Source organism: Vulpes vulpes, chromosome 10 (genome assembly GCF_048418805.1).
Source record: "Vulpes vulpes isolate BD-2025 chromosome 10, VulVul3, whole genome shotgun sequence".
NCBI classification, from domain to species: domain Eukaryota; kingdom Metazoa; phylum Chordata; class Mammalia; order Carnivora; family Canidae; genus Vulpes; species Vulpes vulpes.
The window spans coordinates 25,557,809-25,584,857 of NC_132789.1; the positions used below are offsets into that span (position 1 = coordinate 25,557,809).

Sequence of the window (27,049 nt, forward strand, 5' to 3'; positions counted from 1 at the left end):
CAAAAAAGGGCTCATCTACTCACCTTTCTGATGCCAAAGCCTATGTTCTTAACTGCCCCACACTGCATTTCATCAGCACTGTCCACACTTTGGAGGGACAGGAGTTAGATGACTTTGAAAGCCAGACATATATAACAGTGAGCTACTTTTTATAACGGGACTGATCCCACTGTATCTTCTCTATGGTGGTCCTTTGGCATCCTGAGTGGAACATATTAAAAGCTCAAAAGAGGTGGGCCCTCTATGTAGCATGAATTAGGGCAGAGGCTTTGCAGTTAGACTGACCTGAACTCAAATCCATGTTTCGACGTGTATTATTGGGTCCTTTCCCTCTCCACATTTCTCCTTCCTCATGTGTGAGACAGGCATACTGTTAAGTGTCTTTCAGGGCTGTTATGGGAAATAAATATGGTAATTGCTAAAGTATTTAGCACAGTGTCTTCAGAACATCAGTACACCTGAAAATTCTTTATTTTATTATTTTTTTAAGATTTAATTTATTTATTCATGAGAGACGCAGAGAGAGAGTCAGAGACATAGGTAGAGGGAGAAGCAGGCTCCCTCCGGGGAGCCTGATGTGGGACTTAATCCTGGAACTCCAGGATCAAGCCCTGAGCCGAAGGCAGACACTCAACCACTGAGCCATCCAGGGATCCCTTATTTTTAATTTTAAATAACTTAAAGAAGTTATTTTAAATAACTTAAATAAGTTTTAAGTAACTTAAAGAAGTTATTTTAAATAAGTACTTTAAGTTATTTAAAATTTACTTGGCAAATATTTTTTTAAAAGATTTTTATTTATTTGGGGGCATTAGCGGGAGGTAGGGGCAGAGGGAGAAGCAGACTCACCACTGAGCAAGTTGCTCTATGCAGGGCTACATCTCAGGACCCTGAGATCAAGACCTGAGCCAAAGAGAGGTGCTTAACAGACTAAGCCATCCAGATGCCCCTTGACAAATATTTTTAAATGCTTAATAAGTATGGGTTTCTATTAGAGTCAGTGGGGAATATTTTTACATAATTTTATTTATTGAATATATATTTCTTGGGAGCTTAAAATGTTCCTAGTACTATAGTGGGTGCTGGAACTGCATTCAGGGAACTTGTAATTCCCTAAATGCTTAAAAATATAAGTAGTAATGCAAGATAGCTTGCGATTTTTAAGGGAGTGATATAGCTAAGCCTGGCCCAGGTTCGAACAGAGAGATGTTGCTAGGTTAGAATAGCCAGGCAAAGTGAGTGTTTCTGTACAAAGCAGAGCTTGGAAACTCTCATTTCCTCATTACTGTTTTCCAATAGCTAGCTAACTATAAAATAAGCAGAAAAGAAGCCAAGATTGGAAGTCAAAAAGCCATGTTTTTTACTGATTATTCTGTAAAATCTCCTGATTTTTTAATGTTGTCAGTAATTCATAGATATATTTTTTAAACCTGTGTAGTTCCAAATAGAGCATGTCAAGGCTGCGACCTTAGGAACTATCAGTTTCCAACCCTTAATTGGGTATTTTAGAACTGTTTCTCCATCTTTTTTTTTTTCCAGCAGTGACTCCAGATGTCAATCAGGATGGCACAGTGAGGGATAGGGACTTGAGCCAAAGGTCTGAGGCCCAAGCCTCACTGCCCTTCTCTTTTCTGGGTGGCCTTTTTTGACTGGTTCTATCTTTGATTTGTTCCTTGACAGGCTCTGGTGGAGGCGGTGGAGGCAACAACTGGGACAGGTCTGTGTGGGCCATGCCCTGCATGCGTCAGCCGTGAAGCACAGGGCCCTGAGCCTCCAGCAGCAGGTGAGCACAGCTGACTGTGGCTTTGGTGTCAAGCCCCAAACCCACAGATGGTGGGGTTGGACTCCCAAGTGGAAGGCTGGCCTTCATGCTGCTGCCTCTGTCCTGGGCCCTCCCTGGGTAGGGGGTGGAAGGCAGAAGCAACATGGAAGGCTGGGCTCAGTGGGTAGGGACTGCTATTAGGAATATGCTAAGGTGATTACCAATTATATGTATAGTGTGTCTGCTAGTCATGGTGCTGGAAAGGGATTTATGAATTAGTTATAAATATGATTAAAGAAATAGCAGTATATTCTTTATTTTGTCATTACTATTTTCCTACAACAAGTTGGAAAATAATGAGGGCAGAAAAAAACTAAGTCTGTAAAGAAAGCCTGGCTTCCAAATATAATTTTGCTTGTATTAGAGGAAGCCACTAGCTTTTGGTCAATGACAAAGGCCTAACATCTGACCAAGACTATGCTGTGGTGAAGTTTTCTTATGATCTTTGATAGACTGTGAGTTTCTGTCACTTTTTTGGTCTGCTGGGTACTTCTGGATTTTCCAAGTCAGTTATAGAGAATATAACGGGGAATAGGTCAAAAAGAAGTGTCTCTTACTATACATAGGAGTAAATCTCTTTTTAATCTGACATGTTGAATGGACCATGCAAAATATATGCAGTATTGTGGAAATCACATGCATATAGCATATACAATTATCTGGGTCAGGGGTCTATAGACTAGCCCACAGGTCATATTTGGCCTGCTATCTGTTATTGCAAAAAAAGTTTTTTTGGGATGAAGTTATACGTCTTCATTTATGTATTGTCCAAGAGTGCAGCATTGAGGCTACAAGGACAGAGTTGAGTCGTTTCCATAGAGACTGTGGTGTGCAAAGCCTAAAATAGTTATGATCTGACTTTTAAGAAAAAAGTTGCTGACCTAAGAACTCAGAGACAATAGCAAGAACATTTCTTGACAATGATAATAACAGTAATAAGAATAGCAGCAACAGCAAATAACATTTATGGTGGTCTAGCTTATGCTAGGAGCTGGACTAAGTGCTTTACGTGCATTATCTCAATTAATTTTCATAATTCTTTTTTTTTTTAAGATTTTATTTATTTATTCATGAGAGATACAGAGAGATAGAGAGGCAGAGACACAGGCAGAGGAGAAGCAGGCTCCATGCAGGGAGCCTGATGTGGGACTCGATCCCGGGACTCCAGGATCACGCCTTGGGCCAGAGGCAGGCGCTAAACCGCTGAGCCACCCAGGGATCCCCCCTAATTCTTTTTTTTAAGTTTGTCTTTTTTTTTTTTTTTTTTTAGTAATCTCTATACCCAATTTGGGGCTCAAACTCATGACCCTGAGATCAAGGGTCCCATGCTCTTCTGCTGAGCCAGCCAGATGCCCCTTAATTCTTTTTTAAAATCCCATAGTACTAGGATTATGGAAACTAAGGAGGTTAAATAACTTGAATGAGAGTCAGACACCTAGCAAAGGTCAGAACCAGGGTTTAAGCCCAAGCAGCCTGACAACTACAGAACCATTCTTTTAACCATCCTGCTGCATTGTCCTTAATAGCCTTGTAATCTCAGGAAGGAGAGGGAGCTGACAAATGTGAAAGTGCTATCAACATGGAAACATAACGAGACTGATTTTCTGCTCCTGAGGGACAAGTGTTCTTTCTTTCAGAGAGCTGCTCTGAGGGCCTATAAATTAATTCTGCTGGTACTACTGTTGCTCAGAACACTTCCAGAATTCCCTTTTGACTATTGTCTTGAAAGATGGAACAGCAGATTTGATTGAATATTTCTAGTGATAAAAAAAAAAAAGAATATTTCTAGTGATAGTAGGTTTTCATGGTCAGCAGTTGGTTTTGTTTTGTTTTTTTTTAATTTTATTTATTTATGATAGTCACAGAGAGAGAGAGGCAGAGACACAGGCAGAGGGAGAAGCAGGCTCCGTGCACCAAGAGCCGACGTGGGATTCGATCCCAGGTCTCCAGGATCGCGCCCTGGGCCAAAGTCAGGCGCCAAACCGCTGCGCCACCCAGGGATCCCTCAGCAGTTGGTTTTAACATCTGAAACATCCAAGAGTCATTCAGAATCAAATCCAGTGAAAAATATGAGTCATCAAGATCATATTGATATGGACCAAAAGCTGTGTGAGACTCTAAGACCAGATTTTATTGTGTGGATTATAAGCAATAATGCCTCATGTCTGCTAAGTACCGTATGGCTTACCAAGAACTTACACATAAGTCATTTCTTTTAACCCTCACAACATCTCTGGACTAGACAGGGCAGACATCATGAATTATGGGAAATGGTTACAAATATATATACTTCAAACATAGAAACACTAAATATAATATGTTTATAAAAACATGAATAAATACCCAAGTACCCACCACCCAGATTTAAAAGGTCTTAGCATTCTCCACTCTTGCCCAGACATTGCTTAGGTGCCCCCTTCCCTCCCTCCTGCCACCAGTCCTCCTCAGAGATGGCCTCTGCAGTGATACAAGGTCATTCTCTCATCTTTTTTACTTGTAAAAATGTTCACATACATACCCACAAAGCAGAAATGTTCTGGTTTTGTGTAGTTATGACATTTGTGAATGGTGTTTCTACTGTATATGGACTTTGCACTTGCCTTTTTTATGCAACAGTGTATTTTTGAGGTTTATCCTTGTAGGTGGGTATAGATCTATTAACCTTGTACACTGCTCTTGTCTGAATAAGGCACAGGTTATCTGCTTCAATAGTAGTACTAATACTAATGATGGATTCTTGATGACTTGTACATTTTTGCAATTACTAACGGTGTTGCAGAGAGCATTTTTAAACATATATCCTTTTTTTAAAAGATTTTATTTATTTATTCATAGAGCGAGAGAAAGAGAGAGGCAGAGGGAGAAGCAGGCTTCTATGTAGGGAGACCGACACGGTACTCGATCCTGAGTCCCTAGGATCATGCTCCAGGCCGAAGGCAGCACTAAACCGCTGAGCCACCTGGGCTGCCCTTAAACATATATCCTTGTGCAAGAGTCAGAGATTCTCCAGTCTCGTTCTTAGAAGTGACATTGTTGGATCATTGGGTATTCCATCTCTCCATCCTTACTAAGGATTACCAAGTGCTTTCCAGTATTAGGCCAGTTTATGTGCTGACATTTCACTTCCCGTTTCTTTCAGCCTCTTCAGTGCTTTGCACTGCCAGACTTGGTCCTCTTCACCAACTGGATAGGTGTGGAGTGGTACTTCATTGTTGCTTTAACTTGTATTTCACTGTTGCCTACAGGGGCCCAGCATCTTTTCAGATGCTTGTTTGCATTTGGGCTTCTGCTTTTTTTTTTTTTTTTTTTAAGATTTTTATTTATTTATTCTTGAGAGAGACAGAGAGAGAGACACAGGCAGAGGGAGAAGCAGGCTCCACCCTGGGAGCCTGATATGGGACTCGATCCCAGGTCTCCAGGATCATGCCCCAGGCCGATGGCAGGCGCTAAACTGCTGAGCCACCCGGGCTGCCCTAGGACTTCTGCTTTTGAGCTTGCTTATGTCCCTCACTCTTTTTTCTGTTATTTGGCTTTCTTTTTTTTTTTTTTTAATACTTATTTGTGGACATTGTTGAAGATTCTGCTTCTTCATCTTTTAAGTGTTACATACTTTACAGATGTTTTCTTCCAGTCGATAGCTTGGATTTTGCTTTGCTTATGGAGCCTTTTTTTCCCCCATAAAGATGTTATTAATTTCAACTTAGCCTAATTAATTCTTGTATCTCCAGTTTGGTCTTTTTTTTTTTTTAAAGAAGGATGATTTTTTAAATTTTTATTTATTTATTTATGATAGTCATCACAGAGAGAGGCAGAGACACAGGCAGAAGGAGAAGCAGGCTCCATGCACCGGGAGCCCGACATGGGACTCGATCCGGGGTCTCCAGGATCGCGCCCTGGGCCAAAGGCAAGCGCTAAACCGCTGTGCCACCCAGGGATCCCATCCAGTTTGGTCTTTAATAGGTCTTGGGTTTAATTTTCAAACTGTGTGAAAAAAGTCTTAGTTTGTCACCTTCCATATGGATAATTAATTGCTGCAGCACTGTTTGGTGATTCATCCATTCTTTATCTTTTTTATACTGATTATTAATCTACCTTCATTATAGAGCAAAGTCTCATTTCGTCATGGGTCTGTCCTGGGCTCTCCATTCCACTGGTCTGTATTTCTGTCTCTAAGCCAATACCACACTGTTGTAATTGTGATTTAATGAAGCAGGTAAGGAAGAGCAGATTCTTCCATCAGACCACACAGGTTTCTGCTTCCATGGCCTATTAGCTTTGTACCTTTGAATGAGTTACTTACCTTCCCTATACCTTAGAGTTCATATCTGTAAGTAGATAATAATAGTACCTACCTCATAGGGTTGTTGAGGATTAAGTAATATACTTAAAGCATTATTAATGTAATATGTAATATAATATACTTACAACAATGCCTGGCATATGGAAAGCTCAGTAAGCGTGAGCTGTTTATTACTATCCTTACTTTAATGATCTCTCTCTTAAGTCTTTTTTTAAAGTTGTATTTATTTAAGGAACCTCCATATCCATCATGGAACTCAGACTAATGACCGCAAGATCGAGAGTCCCATGATCCTCTGACTGAGCCCGCCGGGCACCCTTATCTTTTAAGTCTTTATATATGGAAAAAGATAATCTTTTTTATGTTCTTTTTAAAATTGTCTTGGTTGTTCATCTTTACTCCTTATTAATTTTATTTTTTAAAATATTTTATTTATTTATTCATGAGAGACAGAGAGAGAGAGAGAGAGAGAGAGGCAGAGGCACAGGCAGAGGGAGAAGCAGGCTCCATGCAGGGAGCTTGATGTGGGACTCCTATCTCAGGACTCCAGGATCAGGCCCTGGGCTGAAGGTGGCGCTAAACTGCTGAGCCACCCAGGGACCCCCACTCTTTCTTAGTTTTAGTATCAACTTTCAAGTTCCACATCAAAGCCTACTAGGATTTTTATTTATTTATTTTAAAGATGTTATTTATTTATTCATGAGAGACACAGAGAGAGAGGCAGAGACATAGACAGAGGGAGAAGCAGGCTTCATGCAGGGAGCGTGATGTGGGACTGGATCCTGGGACTCCAGGATCATGCCCTGAGCCAAAGGCAGATGCTCAACCGCTGAGCCACCTATGCGTCCCCTACTGGGATTTTTAATACCGACTTTTTACTTTAGATTGGAGGAAATTGTCTTGTCTGTGATACAGTGAGTCGTCCCATCCATGAATTTGATATATCTTGTGATATCTTGAACATGAGAGAGACAGGGAGAATGGGAAGAATTAGGTCATGAGGTAACGAGGAGAGCCTAGGGCCTTGCAGGCTACGCCCATAAAAGCTTTACATTCTCATTCCAGTGGAGGTGAGAAGCTGCTGGCTTTCAGTGAGGGTGATATGACCACACTGACTTCTTAATGGAATCCTTCTGGTTCTTTGTGTGCTGCCTTTGGGGAAGAAAAGGGGTGTATGTATGTGTGCGTGCATGTGTATGCACTTATATTTTTAGGAAGATATAATGGAAAAATAAATCCAAAACTAATAAAAAGTGATTACCTATAGTGGGATGGAGGAAACAGTGGAAACAAAATACTTCTGTGAATTTACTTTGTTATACAATTTTAACTTTAGAACCATGTAAATATTCTATATAATTAAACACGCACATGCACATAAGTAAATCAAAAAGGAAAAAAGCAATTCCCAGAATTTTAAAACATACTGAAACAAACTTAAGTTCATAGCCATGACTACATAGAGAAAAACATTACTTAAAGTAATGTTTATTTTTATTTTAAGATTTATTTTTTTATTTTTTTTTAAGATTTATTTATTTATTTATTCATGAGAGACACAGAGTGTGTGTCAGAGACACAGGCAGAGGGAGAAGCAGGCTCCATGCAGGGAGCCCAATGTGGAACTCGATTTCGGGACTCCAGGATCACACCCTGGGCTGAAGGCGGCGCTAAACTGCTGAGCAACCTGGGCTGTCCTTAGAGTAACTTTAAAATACAGTATTTTGACTGTTAATCCCTAGTGGGATGCATTCTAAGGACTCAGCTGCTAGAAGATTCAAAATCTGCATTCAGTAGTCTTACTGTAAGTGGCAGGTTTAGAATTCTTATGTTGAAACTATTATAGCTACATTGAGAGATAAAGCAAGTTACTATGGCAGTGTCATTAGGAATCATGATCAATGTGAAAGAAAAGATTACAGATATAGAAAATGAAATAAAAGGGATGCCTGGGTGGCTCAGTCAGTTAAGTGTCTCCCTTCAGCCCAGGTCATGATCCTAGGGTCCTGGGATTGAGCCCCTCATTGGGCTTCCTGCTCAGGGGGGGAACCTGCTTCTCTGTCTCCCGTTCCCTCTTCCCCTGCTCAAATAAATAAATAAATAAATAAATAAATAAATAAATAAATAACTTAAAAAAAAAGAAAAGCCCTCTAATTTGAGAATGAAAATATAAATATCAATATGGATTTAGGACATTTTTAACCTTAAAAATATTTTTTTTTGGGATCCCTGGGTGGCACAGCGGTTTGGTGCCTGCCTTTGGCCCAGGGCTCGATCCTGGAGACCTGGGATCGAATCCCACGTCGGGCTCCCGGTGCATGGAGCCTGCTTCTCCCTCTGCCTGTGTCTCTGCCTCTCTCTCTCTCTGTGTGACTATCATAAATAAATAAAAATTTAAAAAAAATTTTTTTTTAAATTTTTTTAATTTTTTTTTTTAAGACTTTATATATTTATTCATGAGAGACACAGGGAGACAGAAAGAGACACAGGCAGCGGGAAAAGCAGGCTCCATGCAGGGAGCCCGATGCGGGTCTCGATCCCGGGTCTCCAGGATCACGCCCCGGGCCAAAGGCAGCACCAAACCGCTGAGCCACCTGGGCTACCCTATTTCTCATTTTATTTACTGAAAAGTTAGAAGCAGTGAGCAGCAAGAATAGATGGCATTTAGCATTCCCAGTGCCCAAGTTGTGGGCTCTGTTTTTCCCTGGCTAAAAGGAACAGAGGCTTCTTGGCGAAATAGCTGACTCCCTGTCTATAGCAAGATATGCATGCACATCATAGGTCTAGGGTATAGTCTGCTGGAGAATGAGGGATTGTCAGGAGGACTTGGGAGCCAAAGGATTCTCCTAGACTAACGATAGAACAATTGGGACATCAAGAAGAATAATGACTGCAGTGAATTGAAAACACATCCAATATATAAAAATTCATGCATGTATAATGAGGGTAAGGGAAGGAACTCACTGGTCATGTACTTGGGTTGTTAGAGCATTAACTCAATTTGAAAACTAGTGAAGGCAAAAATCATGCCTTTATCCTGCCTTTCCTGTATAAATTATATCTTTGCAAAATCCAAGGGTTAATGAGAGAGTGGACTTCTTCATAGAATCTAGTTAGTAGCTGCGGAAGGATTACTAGAATGAGAAAAGTGCTGTTTTGCCACTCCAATGAGAAAATGGACCTAAGGAGCAACCACAGAGTGCTAAGACAGTGGGGGAAATACAATGGAGGGATCAGGCTGGCGCAATCTAAAGCCACAGACGGTCTTGACATTGTTAAAAGTGTGGCAGCCAGCTGTGATGTGCCTCATGATGTGAGGTAATGAGAGGTCCCAGCACCACTTGAGAAGTGTTCTTTCCTAAAAATTTGAACATGGTTTCAACCAAGCCTAACATGAATCTGTCAGTTCCCAGAAAGTACAAGGATCAGAGGAACAAATCAAAGATAACCTTGAGGAGACATCCATCAAATCTAAAATGTGGGATATTTTATAGGATAAATGACCTAGTTTCTCAGAAAAAAAAAAAAATGGTGGCATGTGAGAGGAAAAACTGTCCTATAAAAAGGAGAGATTTAAGTGATGTAACCAAAGCAAACGAAAAAAGGATCACTCTGGCTTTGGAACCAAACAACGTGAGAGTTCATCCATGTGGTGCACAACAAGCCAATAAAAACTGACACGGGCTTTTGCCTTGAAGAAGATAGGGTGTTTATTGGTGTGGTGCCACCCAGGAGAGTAGGGAGCTAATGCTCAAAATCCCTGACTCCCTTATGACTTAACAAGCAGGGGTTTTTAAAGGGTAAAATTCAAGGTAAGGGTCTCAGGGTCTTGGATCATGCTGATTGATTAGGGTTAGGTCAGCTATAACATTTCCTTTTCTTTTTTTTCTTTCTTTCTTTCTTTTTTTTTTTTTTTAAGATTTTATTTATTTGTGAGAGACCAACACAGAGAAGCAGAGGGAGAAGTAGTACTTGATCCCAAGACTCGAAGGCAGACTTTCAACCTCTGAGCCACCCAGGTGTCCCAACATTTCCTTTCTTGATCATCTTCTCTCTTCTGGCATCTCCCTGTGTGGTTTCTGTGTGATTGTAGTGAGGTGGTCATTCTGCTTCAGGGATCTGATCGTTCCACTTTAGGGGCCTAGAGCTGTAAACCATTCTTAGCAGATTGCACCAGCAGTGTCATCTCAAGGGTACAAAGGCAAAAGTTCTACATCCTGTGACTGTCACTGAACTGCAAGTTATTATTATTTTTTCATGCAAACACAGCGCATTATGTTTGTTATCTCAGGCAGAACAGCATCCCACAGACTTTTTGAGAGGCAAGTTTATGTTTTTCCCTAAGGCACCTTTACAGGTTTTTAAAACATTAAGTAAGGGCTACATGCCTCTGGTCAGAGGCAGTTAGAAGCCATATGTCTAAATTGTGGGGCTGGGGCGGGGGGGCTTGCATTCCTGGTTTCAGCTGTTGGGTTAGGAATAGATCATAGAAGATCAAGGATGAAAGCAGGGAGAACAGTCAAGAAGTTATTACAATATCTTAAGTGAGATTCCCGACAAGGTTGATAACAAGATGGTGTTGGAGTCTGGGTATACATGGAAGGTAATGCTGACAAGACTTGCTAATAGATAGTTAAGACGTGAAGTTTCAGAAAAGAATCCAGAGTGACTCCAGGTTTCTGGCCTCAGTATCTGGAACAGTAGAGTTGCCATTTAGTAAAATGGGGAAGATGGAAGGAGAAGCAGATTTGTCGGAAAAGTTCCATTCTGAGCTCCACATCTTCAGCCTGATATTTTGAAGAACCCCAAGGAATTGCAAAGGAAGCAGTTGGATATAGGGGGAGTATGGAGAACTCATCCAGACCTAAGATGTAAATTTGGGAATCCTTGGCATGCAGCTCGTATTTACAGTCATGAGACTGTGAAAACACAAAGGGAGTGAGGGTAGCTAGCTAGTGCAGGGGTCCTGGGACTGAGCCTGGGAGAAATAATGGTGAGATTCCAGGTAACCTGGAGAATCCACAGGTCTGATTGGCCACATCAGTTGCATGTGGCAGGTCAGGGAAGGTGAGGAGTGAGATTTGATCTTTGGATTGAGCAATATGGAGATCATTGATGCACTTGGGAAGAGCAGTGTCCATAGGCCTAATGGGAAGAGGGTTCATGAGAGCTTGCCTGGGGGAAGAGAAATTAGAAAACCGACTGTTCTTTTCAGGAGTCTGGAAAGGAAAGGAAAAAACTTGAGTATTAGCTGGATGGCAGAGTGATCTAGTGGTGGTTTGCTCAAGAATCTGATTTATTCCTTTGAGAAAATATTTTTGTGACAGGAATCTTCTCCCCCCAACTTTCTATTTTTAACAAATATCAAATGATAGGAAAGGGAGATACTGTATTCTCTTCACTGATTTAACCCGTTGCTATCATCTTGCCTCATTTGCTTTCTCTAAGTATATCAATATATTTCTTAAATTTTCTGAATTGCTTTAAAGTTGCAGACATAAAAGTTGACCCTAAGTACTTGAGCTTATATCTCCTAAAAATAACGATGTTCTCCTATATAATTGCAATATCCTCTTATCCAAGACTTTCAACGTTGATATGAGAATATCCTGTCATATCGTATAGTACAGTTCATATTCTAACCATAGATAACTGCCATTTTAGTGTCAGGTCCAGGAACCAATCAGAGGTCGTGAATTGGTTTTGTTTGTCATATCCCTGAAGGGATTTGCTTTTGAGGATGGGAGAAATTGCACACTCATATGCTGATTTTAAAAACCTAGTAGAAGGTGAAAACTAGTGATGCAGAAGGGAGGAAGTTGCTAGTGATAAACTTGAGAAGGTGAGAGACGATGGGATGTATCCATTGTGGAGGTGACTTTTTTTTTTTTAAGATTTTATTTATTTATTCATGAGAGACAGAGAAAGAGAGGCAGAGACACAGGCAGAGGGAGAAGCAGGCTCCATGCAGGGAGCCTGACGTGGGACTCAATCCCGGGACTCCAGGTTCACGCCCTGGGCTGAAGGCAGCACTAAACCACAGAGCCACCGGGGTTGCCCTGTGGGGGTGACTTTTGATTGAAGGGAACATGGACACTTTGTTCAGAGTAGCCAGAGAGAAGGCAGAGTCTGTGGGCAGAGGTGGGTGGGTAGATGTGGGAGGAGCTTGAGAAAATTCTCTTTTGATTGCTTTTATTTTCTTGGCGAAATAGGAAGAATCTTATTCAGCTGAGAGGAAGGAAAGGCAAAGAGGTGTTATAGGTTTAAGAAGGTATGAAGTCATCGTATGAAACCTTCATCTTCAAACTAGGGATGAATATTGCTAAGCACACGTGAAGACTTAGCTGAGGGTGCACATTTATAGACAGTCTTAAAGGAATCCTTCTGTAGACCCTCAGCTGCTGTGGGTAACACTTCCCAGAAATGAATGTGCCTGAGACAATAGGCTTCCTCCTACTTGGAAGAAAAAGGCATTCCAGTTGTCCTGAACCAGGTGGGCGACTGTTTCAGGGGTTTTCTCTTTTGCCCAATCTCCACCTAATAAAGTTCTGAGAGCATGGAAAAGAAAGAAAGAAAGAAAGAGAGAAAGAGAAAAAAGAGAGAAAGAGAGAAAGAAGGAAAGGAGAGGAAAGAAGGAAAGAAAGGAAAGAAAGAAAGAAAAAGGCAGACCCTCACCTGTCCCAAATCTGATTTAAGTAGATCACTCCTTAGGATAGTCCCTGCTTCTTGTGTACTCATTGATTGTATTAGTCCTCTTTTTCCTTGTTGTTCTTAACCCAGGCAGGGAAAAATTACTTTCTAGAAGTAGAATGCTCTTCCTAAAGAGCCTTTCACTGCAAATTTCCATAGATCGTGATCCTTGGGGGTTGCCACTTCCTTGTTTCTACTTTGAGCTTTTCCAATGTGTCTCTCTGTTCCTCTTTTCCTTCATCCGTACCTCACCTCCTTGTTGATTATTGCCTCTTCCCTGGTTTTCAGGCTTGGTCACGGTGGTGGGAACAGTTCCTGCATGTCCAGAGGGAGAGACAAAAGATGGTCTCTGCAGTGAAACACCATCAGCACTGGCAAAAGTGGAAATCCCTGAAGGCCTGGCTCAAATATGTGCAGGTCCGCAGAGTGAAGAGGCAGCTGAACGGTGAGGAGGAATGTCCCAGGCTCTAGAGACAAAGGATCCCATCAAAATGTCCACTCTTGTGCCAGTGATGCTAATTTATTAAGGAAAGATAAAAACATATTCCACAAATGTTGGAAAAAGATTGAGGACAAACATACATCATCTTCAATTCACATTTTAAGTTATTTCCTTCTGGTCTTTTCTCCCACACATATATTTTTTTCAATAGGGTTTAATTATCCTATAAATACTGTGATTATTATGATACGAAAAACTTCGGATCTTGCTTTTTTTCCCCCTACAACTAACAACGTTTTCCTGCATCTCTAAGTAGTCTTCATAAATGTTATTTTTTATTATTTTTTTAATGTTCTTTATTATTAATGATTGCATTTGGTATTTTTCTAATGTTCTTTATTATTAATGATTGCATTTGGCACTATTATTAATGATTGCATTTGCTACCTTAATCTACCTAGCCGTTCTTTGATGGATGTTTGGATTGTTTCTGCTTCTTCCAATTAGGCAATACATGTGATTTATGATGTTGATTTTTTTTTAACACTATTCTTGTGGTTTGGTTTCCCAGTTAGTGTTCAGAACTAATAAAACATAGGTCACAGTCCTTGGTACTTTTTGTTACCTTGGTTTCTTGAGCCCTCCCAGAAGTGAGTCAAGCAGTGTGCCAGACACCAGCTGGCTTTCACCTTGGCCTCCCTGCAGAAACCTCCTGGGTTGCCAGGCCTGTACTGTCTCTCTGGAGAATTTGAATGTGTCTCTTTGAGGATAATGGTGGAGACCCCGTGTCTGGTTGCCCACGCCTGGAAGCTGCAGATATTAAGTTCTTTAGCATGATAAGCTGCAGACTAATGTGCCTCTCATTTCAGTATTTAAATTCCAGGACCAATTTCCTCCCACTTCCTGGACTTAAGTCCTCCCACTTCCTGGACTTAAGTTCCTGGGTCATTGGCTAATTAGTGCAAGTGACCCTGGCAGTCAGGAGGATCTGCCTTTGCCAAAACACCTTTGCTAGCATGGTGACCAAGTTGTAATATTGACTCAGTCTCTAAAGTCCTACCCAAGAGACATCAGTATTAAGAAGCAAAAGTAAAACAGTTGTCTTTGAAAGCAGCAGCTGCCATCCTGCTTCTCAGTAGTTAACTAAAAGCCTCAACACTTTGATATAACTGATTTTGTAGCATCCTCCCTAAAATTCTCTTTCCCTGGAGAGAAGAGGTATAGCTAAGGGCTCCTTTTTTTTTTTTTTTTTTTAAAAGCTAGGGGCTTCTAAATAGCCCTTCCATACCTGAAAAAGCTCTTATTTTAGGCTTCCTTGTAAGAATAGCCTCAAATCCCTGCTGTCTGTCAATAGTAGGATATAGCTTATCCTAAAGATGCTTTCAGTTCATCTCTCAGCCTTGCAAGGGGCAGCACGTAGTGATTTTCTCTCTTGCAGAGATGGCTGAGCGATTCCATCGGGTCACTGTGCTCCAGACACACTTCTGTGATTGGCAGTGGGCCTGGGAACGGAAGGAGAGATTGTACGCCCAGCAGGCCCGGGTGGAGGGGCTAGCCAGGAGGATGACTCTGCGACGGGCCTTTACTCACTGGAAACACTGTATCCTTTTCAGCTGCCCAGTCCTGTCCACCCCCACAGCCGGACAGCAGGAGCTCAGGAATGTATGAGACAGAGGGTGGGGGTAGATGGGAAACAGTTACTGAACAATACAAGGTGGTCCTGATGTCTGTTGATTTCTTTTTAAAAATTTCTTATTTTAACTGGAAGTATGCTTACAAAATAGTATGTATGATGTACATTTACAGTTTAATGAATAGTAATAAAATGAACAACTATGTACCAAACTTAAAAATTAGAACATTGCTAACGCCCTGTCTGCTTATCCCTGATTGCATTCCCTTTCCTCCCTCTCAGAGGTAATGCCACTGTCCTGAATTTTATGTTGTCATTTCATTGCTTTTCTCTACCTACTAGGTGGTGGAAATAGGCATGGTGGTCTTTTTTTTTTTTTTTTTCTTTCCCCAGCCCAAACATTATGATCATGGCTTCCATTTATTGGGCTTTTACTATGGGCAGACATTATGCATTATCTCTTTAATCCTCATAGCAACCCTGTGGAGTAGATGTCACTGTCCCCCATTTTACAGATAAGGAAACAGAGACTCGGGGAAGGGGGCTAAACGATTGTCAAAGTCACAGCATGTCATTGGCCGAGCCAGGAGTTTTAAAACTAGGCCTTTGACTCCAGTGTACATTGTTCTTAATCACTGCCCCTACTATATTTTTTTTCCTTTTTTAAAACATTTAAATTCAATGTAATTGATTTTTTTTTTTTAAGATTTTATTTATTTATTTATAACAGACACACAGAGAGGGAGAGAGGCAGAGACACAGGCAGAGGGAGAAGCAGGCTCCACACAGGGAGCCCGACGTGGGACTCAATCCCAGGTCTCCAGGATCCGGCCCTGGGCTGAAGGCAGCGCTTAAATCGCTGAGCCACCTGGGCTGCCCAATTTAATTGATTTAAATTAATTTAAATTCAAATCAAGGGCAGCCCCAGTGGTGCAGCAGTTTAGCGCCGCCTGCAGCCCAGGGTGTGATCCTGGAGACCTGGGATCGAGGCCCACGTCAGGCTCCCTGCATGGAGCCTGCTTCTCCCTCTGCCTGTGTCTCTGACTTTCTCTCTCTGTGTGTCTCTCATGAATAAATAAATGAAATATTTTTTAAAAATTCAATTCAACAAAAAATAAAATAAAATTCAATTCAAATAGTATAACCCCCAGTGCTCATCCCATCAAGTGTGCCCCTACTATAATATGTGCCCAGGTGTGTAGATTCAGACTGCCCTAGATGTTCATCTGCATGTTCACTTGTTCAGAAAGTTCTTGCTTTGTTTTAAGCTCCTGCCTAAGTTCTGGAATATGGGGAAACTCAAAGACGAATAGCAGTTCGTTGTCTGTTGGGGTATTCAGACATGAAAATGGGGCTTTACAGTGTGGTGTGGTAAGTGCTATCAGAAAGGTTGTATCAAAAAAAAAAAAAAAAAAAAAAAAAAAAAAAAAAAGAAAGGTTGTATCAAGTCCTGTGAATGCTGCTGTGCAGATTCAGCTGAGGAGGTGGCACTTGAGCTGACTTTGTCCTAGAAGATGACAAGGTCACCTAGCAGAGAGACTGGGAAGGGTTTTGGGTGAAACAAATGGTATTTACACAGGCACAGATGAGGAAAAGATCCAAGGACAGCGAAGGGAGTCTTTCATGAGTTGTGGGTGCGTGGACTGCAGTAGGGCAGCACAGGTAGATGCAGGCTGGGGACCAGTTTGTTGAGCCCGACATGCCGTGGTCAGGAGTTTGGACTTTCTCCTGATGGCACTGGGAATCCTCTAGAGGTATTTAAGAAGAGAAGTGATACAGCAGGTTTGTACTTAGAGAACAGATCTAGATTACAGGGGCAAAGCTGGCACAGGGGGAGCAATTATGCCAGACCCCTCCCGTCTGTGTGAGAGCAAGTCAGATGCACTACAGGGTGCTGGGGGCGGGGACAGAAGAGCAGGAGAGATTTCAGAGGAGAGCAGATGGACTTGGCAGCTCATAGATGGAGGGAGTGGGAGGAGAAGGTTTGAAAATAACTCCAAGGCTTTTAGCTGAAACATCTGACTGGGTTGTGGTGCCAAAACAGAGGATGCAGAAAGAGAGGAATGCTTTAGATAGGATGATTTGGAAATGTTTATTGTAATCTGTGGCAATTTATCTCAACTATTTTTACCGGCCATCAAATGGCACAAGAGGGGAGAAAGGCAAGGCCAGCCTGTTTGATAAGCAACTCGCAGGAGTCATCAGGATGAGACAGGTGGATCTCTGCTCACCTGGCCTGCCTGTTATCCCCCACAGCTGAGACCCTTCGGTAGGTCAGTAGGATCGCAGTGTGCGAAGGTGGGAACATTTTTGAAATGAGAAGCCTTAACTCCCTGGCAGATGTGCTGCTGTGTGCCAAAGAAGCGGCCCAGTGGAAGGTGGCAGAAGATCACAGTAGGTGCAGCTTGTTGGTAAGAGCGTGGAAGCCTCATGAGGCTTTTTTTCTTTGCAGGAACCACCCAAGTTTTAGTGTTTAATATTTAACAGCACAGTTGGCCAAGGTCCAAGATGTGAGGTTACCATGTTCAAGAAACTAAGGGGAAATGTCACTATATAAACTCTATAGTATGTGATAAGAAGAACCCACACTTTATAATAGAAAGCCTGTCTACGCATAGTAGGTGCTTCAAAAGGCCATTCTTACCAGGCTTGCCCAGGCATCCATTTTTGGAGTACCCAGGCACACATCATGCTGTTCAGGTGCATCTGGTTATAAGATTAGCTTCATTCATGAAACCCCTGTTCCATTGCAGGTATCCCTGTTTTCATTTTGGATCAGAAATGGCAATGGTGTGGGATCAGGGAGGTCTGGAGCTATAAGGGAGTCTTGGAGGTGATCTAGTCCTGCATTTTTTTTTTTTTTTTACATGGTGGGCCTCTTTTTTATTTTTTGAAGATTTTACTTTTAAGTGATCTCTACATCCAACATGGGGCTTGAAGTCACAACTCCCAGATCAAGAGTCCTATGCTCTACTGACTGACCCAGCCAGGTGCCCCTTTATTATTTGTTTCTAAGTAACCTCTACCCCACCATGGAACTTGAACTCATGACCCAGGGGCTGGCTCCCTTTTTAATATTGGGAGCCTAGTCTGTAAAATCAATCGAAGTAGAGATGCTGTGGATAAAGCAAGATCTGAGAGTAGTCCTTGTTGTACTACTGCTTTCCCCTACCCTTACCACATGAGAAGGTCCTCAAACACCTTGAGGAGCCTTTGGGGTTTCATAGAACAATATGAAAGCCCCTAATTGCTTCACTTCTGTCTCAGAAAACTGGAGCCCAGGACATTGAAGAAAAGGCTTTGTTTGGGTCACGTGTGAGGCAGTACTGATGGAGCTGGAGCCAGTCCCACATGTCTTTGCCACTACCCCAACTCCCCTACTCACCAAGGCTTCCTTCTCTTCCTTCTAGTCTATTCTTGCAAAACTGCATTTGGAATTGTAGAAGTGTGCACATTGACTGCCCCCCACCCCACAACATGGCTTAAAAAAGAAAACAGACAAACCACCATAAGTTAGAAGTCTCTATTTCTGAGAGGCAAAGTTAATGTTTTTAACAACCTTTGTCCATAGTGTTCCCATCTGGGCCACGAGGATCTCTCCTGGTCAAAGGCAAGGGCGTGTTTGTTCCTGGGCAATATCAGTGCATAGCGGGGAGCAGTTCGTCAGCTACTTATTAAGTGCCTACTGGCTTGTGTCAGGCTCCCAGCTGAATCCGAAAGCAGAGAAACAACACTCCAGGACACGGGAGCAGCTGTGAACATTCATGACCAAGCCTCTTACTGCTAGACTTGGGCACTGCTCTTCCTTGTACAGACACTGCTAATTTGTTATCTGGTTGTTCCCTCCTTCTGTTCACAGCACTTCTGTTTTCGAGCCCTAAAAGAAAATGTGACCCATGCTCATCTCCAGCAAATAAGAAGGAATCTCGCTCACCAGCAACGTGACATCACGGTGAGGGCCATCTGTATGAAGAGACCTCTGATGGCCTTTGTCATTTCTTTTAACCTTTGTGCTTGTGCCTCGAGATTTGTCCAGATCTTTTAGATGCCCAAACCTTACTGTCCATTTTCTCTAGTTAGCCATACCAGCCGACAGAGTAACTCTTGGTTTTAACTAGTTTAATCCTGTTTTTTTATCTGTTTGTGAAGAAACTTGATAGTTGACTCAGAGGTCAAGGACTGTGGATTCCAACCCTGACCTAGGGAATACACTTTGAGTCTTGCATTCCAGGCGGCTCGATTGTGTTTGCACTGTACATCTGTTGTCTTCAGTGGTTGGTTTACCTGAGGGCAACAAACATTCTATCTCTACTTACAGATCATGTTTCTGGGTATAGGAGTATGGGTGTTTTTTTGTTTTTCAGTATGAAAATGTTCAAACATACAGAAAAATATAAAGAACAGTCTAATAACCATCTGTATACCTACCATCTAAATCCAAATATTAGCCAGTTGTTAATATTTACTTTTTTTGCTGAATCGTTTCAAAGTAAATTACAGACATCGTGACACATTACACCTAAACATTCTGGCTTGCATTGCCCAAAAATAACATTTTCCTTCATAACCACAGTATCATTATCATCCCTAACAAAATGAACCATCATTCCCTAATTTTATCCAATACCCAGCCCATATTCAAATTTTCACAGTTGTCCCCAAAAGGTCTTTATAGCTGTTCCTTTTCAAACCAGGATTTGAGGCCTTATTTACTTACTGTATTTGGTTATGTCTTGTAAGGCTCTTAATAACAGTTCCACTCCACCCTTCTTTTGTTTAACACATTTTTTAATTGTGGTAAAATACATATAACAAAATTTATCATCTTAACCATAGTTAAGAGTACAGTTTAGTGACATGAAGCACATTCACATTATGCAATCCTCACCATCATCCATCTCCAGGACTTGTTTCATCTTGCAAAACTGAAATTCTGTCCCCATTAAACATTAAACTTCTCATTCTCCTCCTTTCCCCCACCTCCAGCAGCTGGCAACCACCTTTCTCCTTTCTATCTCTATGAATTTGACTACTCTTGGGACTTCATATTTACAGTACATGCCCTTTTGTGACTGACTGACTTCTAGTTTACTATATACTTTTTTTTTTCAATAACACTGATTTTTGGAAAAGGAAGGCCAACTATTTGGCCTCATACAATATTCCATATTCTCGATGTATCTGTTTCCATTTAATGACATTTGACTTTCCTTTTTTTAAATGTTGCTCTTATAAATTAGAGGTTTGATCTAAGGGCATGATTAGATTGAAGTTAAACACTTTTTTTTTTTTTTTGTAAGATTATGTCACAGAGCAGTAATTTGTGATAAGATCAATTTTAACTCTCAAAATGGTATTTTCTGTGAGGTCCAGTTTAGGAACAGCTTCATTCTGATTCCCAGAGACTGGAAAATCTATCTTTTTGCTTTTTATATTGGCCTAGAATAGCTCTGTATAGCTTAGCCATAACTATTTTGTAAGCCTGTTATATGTTGAGTATTCCAAATTGTATAATTCCACCTTTGAGGAGGCTTATAGTCTCATGATAGTAAGGATTTGTTAATAGGTTAAGAGAGATCATTTTACCTTCTGCCTTAAACTTCTGTTTCTTTTCTGTCTTGCTTCAGCTACTACACAGGTTCTGGAACCTCTGGCAGTCTCGGATTGAGCAGAGGGAAGAGAGAGAGCAGCTTCCCTCACTGTGTGCTGCCTGGGCCCACTGCAGGTAGGGACCTTGGCCTTCTCCTTAGGCTCTCCAGGGATTTAGTCACTGTTCTCTAGGAAAGAGCACTTACCCTTCCACTCATTACTAGGCAGATTCAAAAAGATCCCGCTATAAACCAGTGGTTCCTAAGCTTATGTTTTCCTTTTGGTTGATCAGATGAGAGATCAAATAAAGATGATTGTACTGGTTCTTGGTCACCATAGTTTGAAGTATGTGCCCGCTGGTCCCCTGCCTCAATCCTTTAGGCTTTAGTGATGTTCACATCTTAGAATTCAAGCATCGATAGTGTCAAAAAGAAGTCTCAGGCAGGTTGGGTATTTATGGCTTGGTCTTGAAGAGTGTAGAGTCTCCTGAATTGCAAATAAAAGCACCACATGTCTATGAGGAAAACTCAATGTATAGGAAAGTAGGTATAAAGTGAAAAATAAAAGTTGCCTGGATCCCTCCCGCTGATCACTTAGGCTTATTCTTCAGAGGTAACCACTCTTCACTTTATTGCTGCCAGAAATGTTCAATATACCCTCCTCCCACCTAATGATATAATCAATTTAATTTACATAGTTATAGGTCCCATTTTGGAGCCCTTTTTTTAACGAGTCAGTGAGAATCTCAATATTTAATTAAATTTGGAATTATCAGGGTCTATCATTATTCTAAATCCTGGTTTACAGAACTGAATGTGGTTCTCACTCTCATATCACTATTAGAAAGGAGCTTGTCACAGACCCAGGTGGTCCCACACAAGGCTCAGAGTTTCGTCATAAAACCAGCAAGTTCAGGATAGTTAGAAGATTTTATACATACTACCTTAATTAAGTTCCAGAGACATGGTGCTTGGTGGTCTAATTAGGTTTATAAGAGAGTTGTCAAAATTTGGGGCAGGCCATAGCTCCAAATAGGGGCTGACAGATTTTGCATTGAATAATAGGTTCTTACTTCCCTGTTTCCTAGAGTAAAACCAGTGAGGTGCCTTTAACGCTGCAGATGTAACTGCACTCAGATTTTCTGGCCTTAAAAACAAACAACATTTTAAAAACTCTAAACCTGAAAGTACGACAGGCAGTATGTGTTATGTGTTTGATTTCAGAATGACATTGCTACGCAAGTGTATCAAATCATGGTTACAGTATACTCAGAAGAGGCGGTACAAGCAGGTAAGTAACTCATAGCAGGTGGCTCCACAGGCTGACGTTCTTGGACCCATTTGTTCTGGAGAGATTCTCAGAAAAGACCTGTGCTAAGAGGTCGTGGTAGTCTAATTTGGAAGAGAGGCTGCTGTGAAAAGCTCTAAAGTATTTCCCCAGATCCCTTTAGTGATATCAGAAAGTCTGCATAAGCCTTCCTTCATCTGCTGTGAAAATGCAGGTGCTTTCTGAGAATGATGAGCTCTTACTAGTCATTCCATTCACATCATTACTCACGTACTATATTAGCCAGCCATCAGGAAATACTGAGAAAAGTACAGAACATAAGTGCCATGTTCTCACACTGAACAGTGAAACAGGTACCCACAGCAGGTGGGAGGACGTGGGGATCAGTCTGGTGAATTAGTAAAGGCAGATTGAGAAAGGATTCGATTCCGTTTTTTTTTTAAAGTTTTATTTATTTAAGTAATCTCTACACCTGACATGGGGCTCAAACTCACAACCCTGAAGAGTCGCATGTTCTTCTGGCTGAGCCAGCCATGTGCCCTGGATTCAGTTCCATTAAAAAAGACTCATTAAGGGACGCCTGGGTGGCTCAGTGGTGGAGCGTCTGCCTTTGGCCCAGGGCATGATCCTGGAGTCCTGGGATCGAGTCCTACATTGGGCTCCCTGCATGGAGCCTGCTTCTCCCTCTGCCTCTGTCTGTCTGTCTCTCTCTCTGTGTTTCTCATGAATAAATAAATAAAAATCTTAAAAAAAAAGACTCATTGAGCAGACACTGTGCCTCAGACACTGTGCTAAGCACTGATTGTACAGTTGTGATAAAAAGCAGATAGACTTCCTGCTCCCACAGGTCTTGTATTTTAGCACCAGGATGGCAAATACATGTGATCTGGCAGGCCAGCTCTAATGATGGTGGCAGCTGTTTGAGTGGTGAACCAGGAAGGGTTTCAAGGCCACATTTAGGCTTAGGGGAATTTTGTTCCACCCATAGTGTGCACATGGGCATTGCAGTGGTTAGTGTGCTACCCATGCCTTGTTTTGGCCATCCTTGGTGAGACAGGAGACACAAAGCAAACTCCTGCCAGTTATTTCCTACTGCTCCCTCCACCCTCACCTCCATTTGCCGCTAGAGTCTAACAGGTGAATCTAAAGAATTTGGCTGCTCCCTCCTAATATTGGGAGAGAATCTGAATTTTCTAGCAGGGTCTATAAACTCCTTTGGGAGCTGGTCCCTGGTTATTTCTCCACACTTTCCTGTTACCAGCCTCTTTGTTCCTTCACAACTGTACTCTGGCCAGTTAAGTGGCCGGTTCTTCCCTAACTGCACTTCTCATTGTATTTGCAGTCTGTGTCCCTCCGACCCTTTCAGCTCAGGCTCAGATGTTACTTCGTCCTCAGACCCTGTCTCCCGTGTGGCTTTGTCAGCCTGTTCTTGGCCTAGGTGTTTCCTGGCCTGTTTCCCTGCCAGACTGTGAGCTACTTGAGGGTAGAACATGTGTCTTTCTTCTCCTTTAGCAGAGTGTTAACCGAGGGTAGATGCCAACTAATATTTTAATGAATGAATGAACAAACAAGTGAACAAACGGACTGCCACGGGTTGCTTCAGTTTTCCCTAAGGATCATCTCAGTTCTTGGTGTTTGCATGATGCCAGCCCAGGGCATGGTTTGCCTTCTCCACCTGGAAAATTCTTAGAATTGCTGCATTCTTTGACATTCCTTTGGATTATGTGGCTGTTTCTGAAAGGACGTTGCCACTTGGTCTTTTAAGCTCATTTAATGTACGCTCAACCAAAGATAGAGACCTTTTAGAAAAAAACTGAGTGCCAGGGTCGAAAGGTTGTGTTTATTCAAGGTAGAAAAGAAGCAGAGAGTCTTTTATTTTCCTCCTAGAAAAAGAGCCCCTTGACATGGGGACCCAGCATTGGTGGAAGGTCAAGGGTCAGTGTTCTTATCTCTCCACACTGCTTTTGCATGGCCTGTATGATATAGAAGATCTGAAAAATAGTAAGAGTCCTGCTTAGTTGCTGTTGTTTTTTTCAAATCTTTAGCTAACAATCTGAATGTCATCTAAGGAGATGACATCAGAGAACATCAAGTTCTTTAAAAAGAACATCAGTTCTTTCTATTTCAGGAAAAGAAAAATATTATTTATTGTGAGTTTCTTTTTAAAAAGCAATACTTAAGAATGGCAAAATGTTTGCTAATTGTTGAAACTGGATGGTAAGTTCAAGTTACACTGTTGCTTCTACTTTTATTTACATTTGAAAATGTAAATGCCCTAAAGCAATATATAGACATTATAATTTGAGAAGTGTAGGAAGAGATAAAAGAAAAAAATGAAAATACCCATAATCTTAAAATAACATTTGGTGAGTAAATTTGGTATCTTTTTCCCTCCGTGTGTGTGGGAGAATGTGTACCTTATATTCACACACACACACACACACACGCACGCACGCTCACTGTTCAGTTTTCTGTTTCCATGTTAAAAATCACCCTAAACTCAGTGGCTTAAAAGAACAACCGTGTTGTTGTACCTATGGGTTCTGTGAGTCAAAAATTGAAACAAGACATAGCAAAGATGTCAGGTCTCTTCTCCATGATTACAGGGGGCTCAGCTAGTTCTAATGGCAAGGCATTAGGATACTCTAGGAAGTTTCTTCACTCACATGGCTGGTTCCTGGACTGGAATAACTGGAAGACTGGGCTCATCTGGGACTGTTAACCGGAGAACCTATATTGGGCTTTTCTAAGAGGCTTGAATTGCCTCACAGCGTGGTGGCCTGAGGGTAGTCAGACTTCCTATGTTGTTGCTCACTCCAAAAGTGTCACAGTGAACAAGACACAAGCTGTATGGCTTTTTTTTTTTTTTATTAAGATTTTGTTTATTTATTCATGGGAGAGACACACAGAGAGAGAGGCAGAGACACAAGCAGAGGGAGAAGCAGGCCCCATGCAAGGAGCCCGATGTGGGACTCGATCCTGGGTCTCCAGGATCAGGCCCTGGGCTGAAGGTCACCCGGGCCACCCTGTATGGCTTTTATAAAGACCTAGCCTCAGAAGTCACATGGTTACTTTCACCATTCTGTTAAATGTGACTGTCAAAACAGTCACTGTCCCGCCCAGATTCAAGGGGACTTCTTAGTGAAGGAGGAAATCCAAAGAATTGGAGGTCCTGTTTTAAAAAGCCCCACACAGGGCAGCCCGGGTGGCTCAGCGGTTTAGTGCTACCTTCATCCCAGGGCCTGATCCTGGAGACCCAGGATGGAGTCCCATGTCGGGCTTCTTGCATGGAGCCTGCTTCTCTCTCTGCCTGTGTCTCTGCGCCTCTGTGTGTGTGTGTGTGTGTGTGTGTGTGTGTGTGTGTCTTATGAATAAATAATAAAATCTTTAACAAATAATAAAATAAAAGCCCCACACATATGTATATGCTTTTATTCCCCCCCCACACACACAGTTTTGGATCATGGAGGTGTACATATATTTTTATGTCAGTTGTTGGTCTTCCTACTGATAATCAGTGAAATAGTAACCTTTCATAATTACATAAAAATTTACAGAATCTTTATTACAAATAAACATCACAGGAACGCCTGCCTGGGTGTTGACATCTCATCGCCTCAGCAGTTGAGCATCTGCCTTTAGCTCAGAGTGTGATCCCAGAGTTCCAGGATCGAGTCCCACATTGGTCTCCCCACAGGGAGCCTGCTTGTCTCTCTCTCTCTGTGTCCATCATGAATAAATAAATAAAATCTTAAAAAAAAAAGAAACATAATAAAATCAAAAGATGTATTGCGGGGTGGGAACAATGTTGGTAACACATGTGACAAAGGACTAATACATTTCTTAAGGTTCAAAAAGCCCATGTATATGACTGAGTTAAATACTGGCAGTCATGGGATGCCTGTGTGGCTCAGTGGTTGAACATCTGCCTTTGGCTTGGGTTGTGATCCCGGGGTCCTGGGATCAAGTCCTGCCTCGGGCTCCCTATAGGGAGCCTGCTTCTCCCTCTGTCTATGTCTCTGCCTCTCTCTGTGTCTCTCATGAATAAATAAATAAAATCTTTAAAAATAAGTAAATAAATACTGGCAGTAAAACAGGTAATGGGTATGAACATTCACTACATAGGACGAAACGTTTAGATACATGTACATACACGTGGGTGCACACACATGAAGAGATGCTTAACCTATTTTAATTAAAGTAAAAATTTTTTCCCTATTGTATTTCATTTTTCACCTGTCATGTTGACAAAGTAAAAATAATGATTTTAATCTTTTTCTCAATTTTGTATAGAAAGCAACCGTCTGTCAGAGTGTGACCCTGAAAGGTCATTTTTTAAATAACGTAAAGTACAAATAAAGGTCATTTGTTATACTGTAGCGGCTGCGGTCCAGAGCAGACAGTCACTTCCAACAGAGAGCCCTGCCTGCGGCCTTCAACACATGGAGAAGATTCTGGCGATGGCACCAGCAGGAAAGTGTTCTCAATGCAAGAGCAGCACACTTTCACAGGTATGCGGTATGCTCCTACCTGTGCTGGCTTCTTAAGGCTGGTTTTGGTGGTTTTTTTTTTAGCCTCCCAGCCCCCTAGGCCCTGGTTCTTCCTGGTTTTTCGATTAGGTGGGCTCACTGATTTCATCTAGCAGGAAAAGCCAGCCAGTATTTCCCCTGGGAAAGCTTTTGCTCATCTTTATTGCAAGTGCTTTCAAAACAGCCTGAGTTTTATGCCCCATCCTCATTGCAAGCCAGCGTGAGCTCCATTAAAGCTGCCCATTAGCTTTCTGGATCAGAACGTGGTTAGACCTTGGCAGGCATTCTTGAGTGTGATTTCCCTGAAATGTTTGCTTCCTGTTCTACTAAACCTAGCTTTTTGAAGTCTTGAGATACAGTCATCAACAAAATTAAGACTGGCAAGGAGCAGAGCTATGTCTTTTTAGCTCCCACAGAGGCAAACTTGCCCATAGTGGGTCCTTGCCACAGGTTAGCAGAATGTAACAAAGAAATTATTAATTGCTGACTCTATGTCTGCCACTGTGGTGGGTATGGTGTGATGGGAGAAAGGAAACAAATACATAAGCTTATTCGCCTATGACGACATCACCTTCATTAATAATTTCTTTCTCACAGCAATGCTGAGAGAACAGGCTCAAAATGACTGATGACTTCCCATGTGAAACAAGCAATAAGTGGCAGAGCCAAGAGTTTAAATTTACATCTCCTTGACTCCAGGGACTTTCTGCTAGATCAAAAGGAAGATCTTTTTGATGACTTTGTAGAAACTTTCTTT

General features: G+C 41.7%; 1 protein-coding gene across 39 annotated transcripts in view; it reads left to right on the forward strand.

Moving 5' to 3' along the window:
• The window catches only part of SFI1 (SFI1 centrin binding protein), a 97,508-nt gene that overhangs the window by 45,973 nt on the left and 24,486 nt on the right, over positions 1-27,049 (forward strand). For all 39 annotated transcript variants that reach the window (XR_011994696.1, XR_011994699.1, XR_011994697.1 and 36 more), the window contains 8 exons: positions 1,681-1,783; positions 13,101-13,257; positions 14,693-14,854; positions 17,228-17,298; positions 18,747-18,839; positions 20,515-20,612; positions 21,700-21,766; positions 26,144-26,274. Coding sequence is in view for 32 of the 39 variants with exons in the window: in XM_072723262.1 (XP_072579363.1) it covers positions 1,681-1,783; positions 13,101-13,257; positions 14,693-14,854; positions 17,228-17,298; positions 18,747-18,839; positions 20,515-20,612; positions 21,700-21,766; positions 26,144-26,274 (882 nt within the window). In the remaining 7 variants the exon portion in view is untranslated. The remainder of the gene's footprint in view (positions 1-1,680; positions 1,784-13,100; positions 13,258-14,692; positions 14,855-17,227; positions 17,299-18,746; positions 18,840-20,514; positions 20,613-21,699; positions 21,767-26,143; positions 26,275-27,049) is intronic.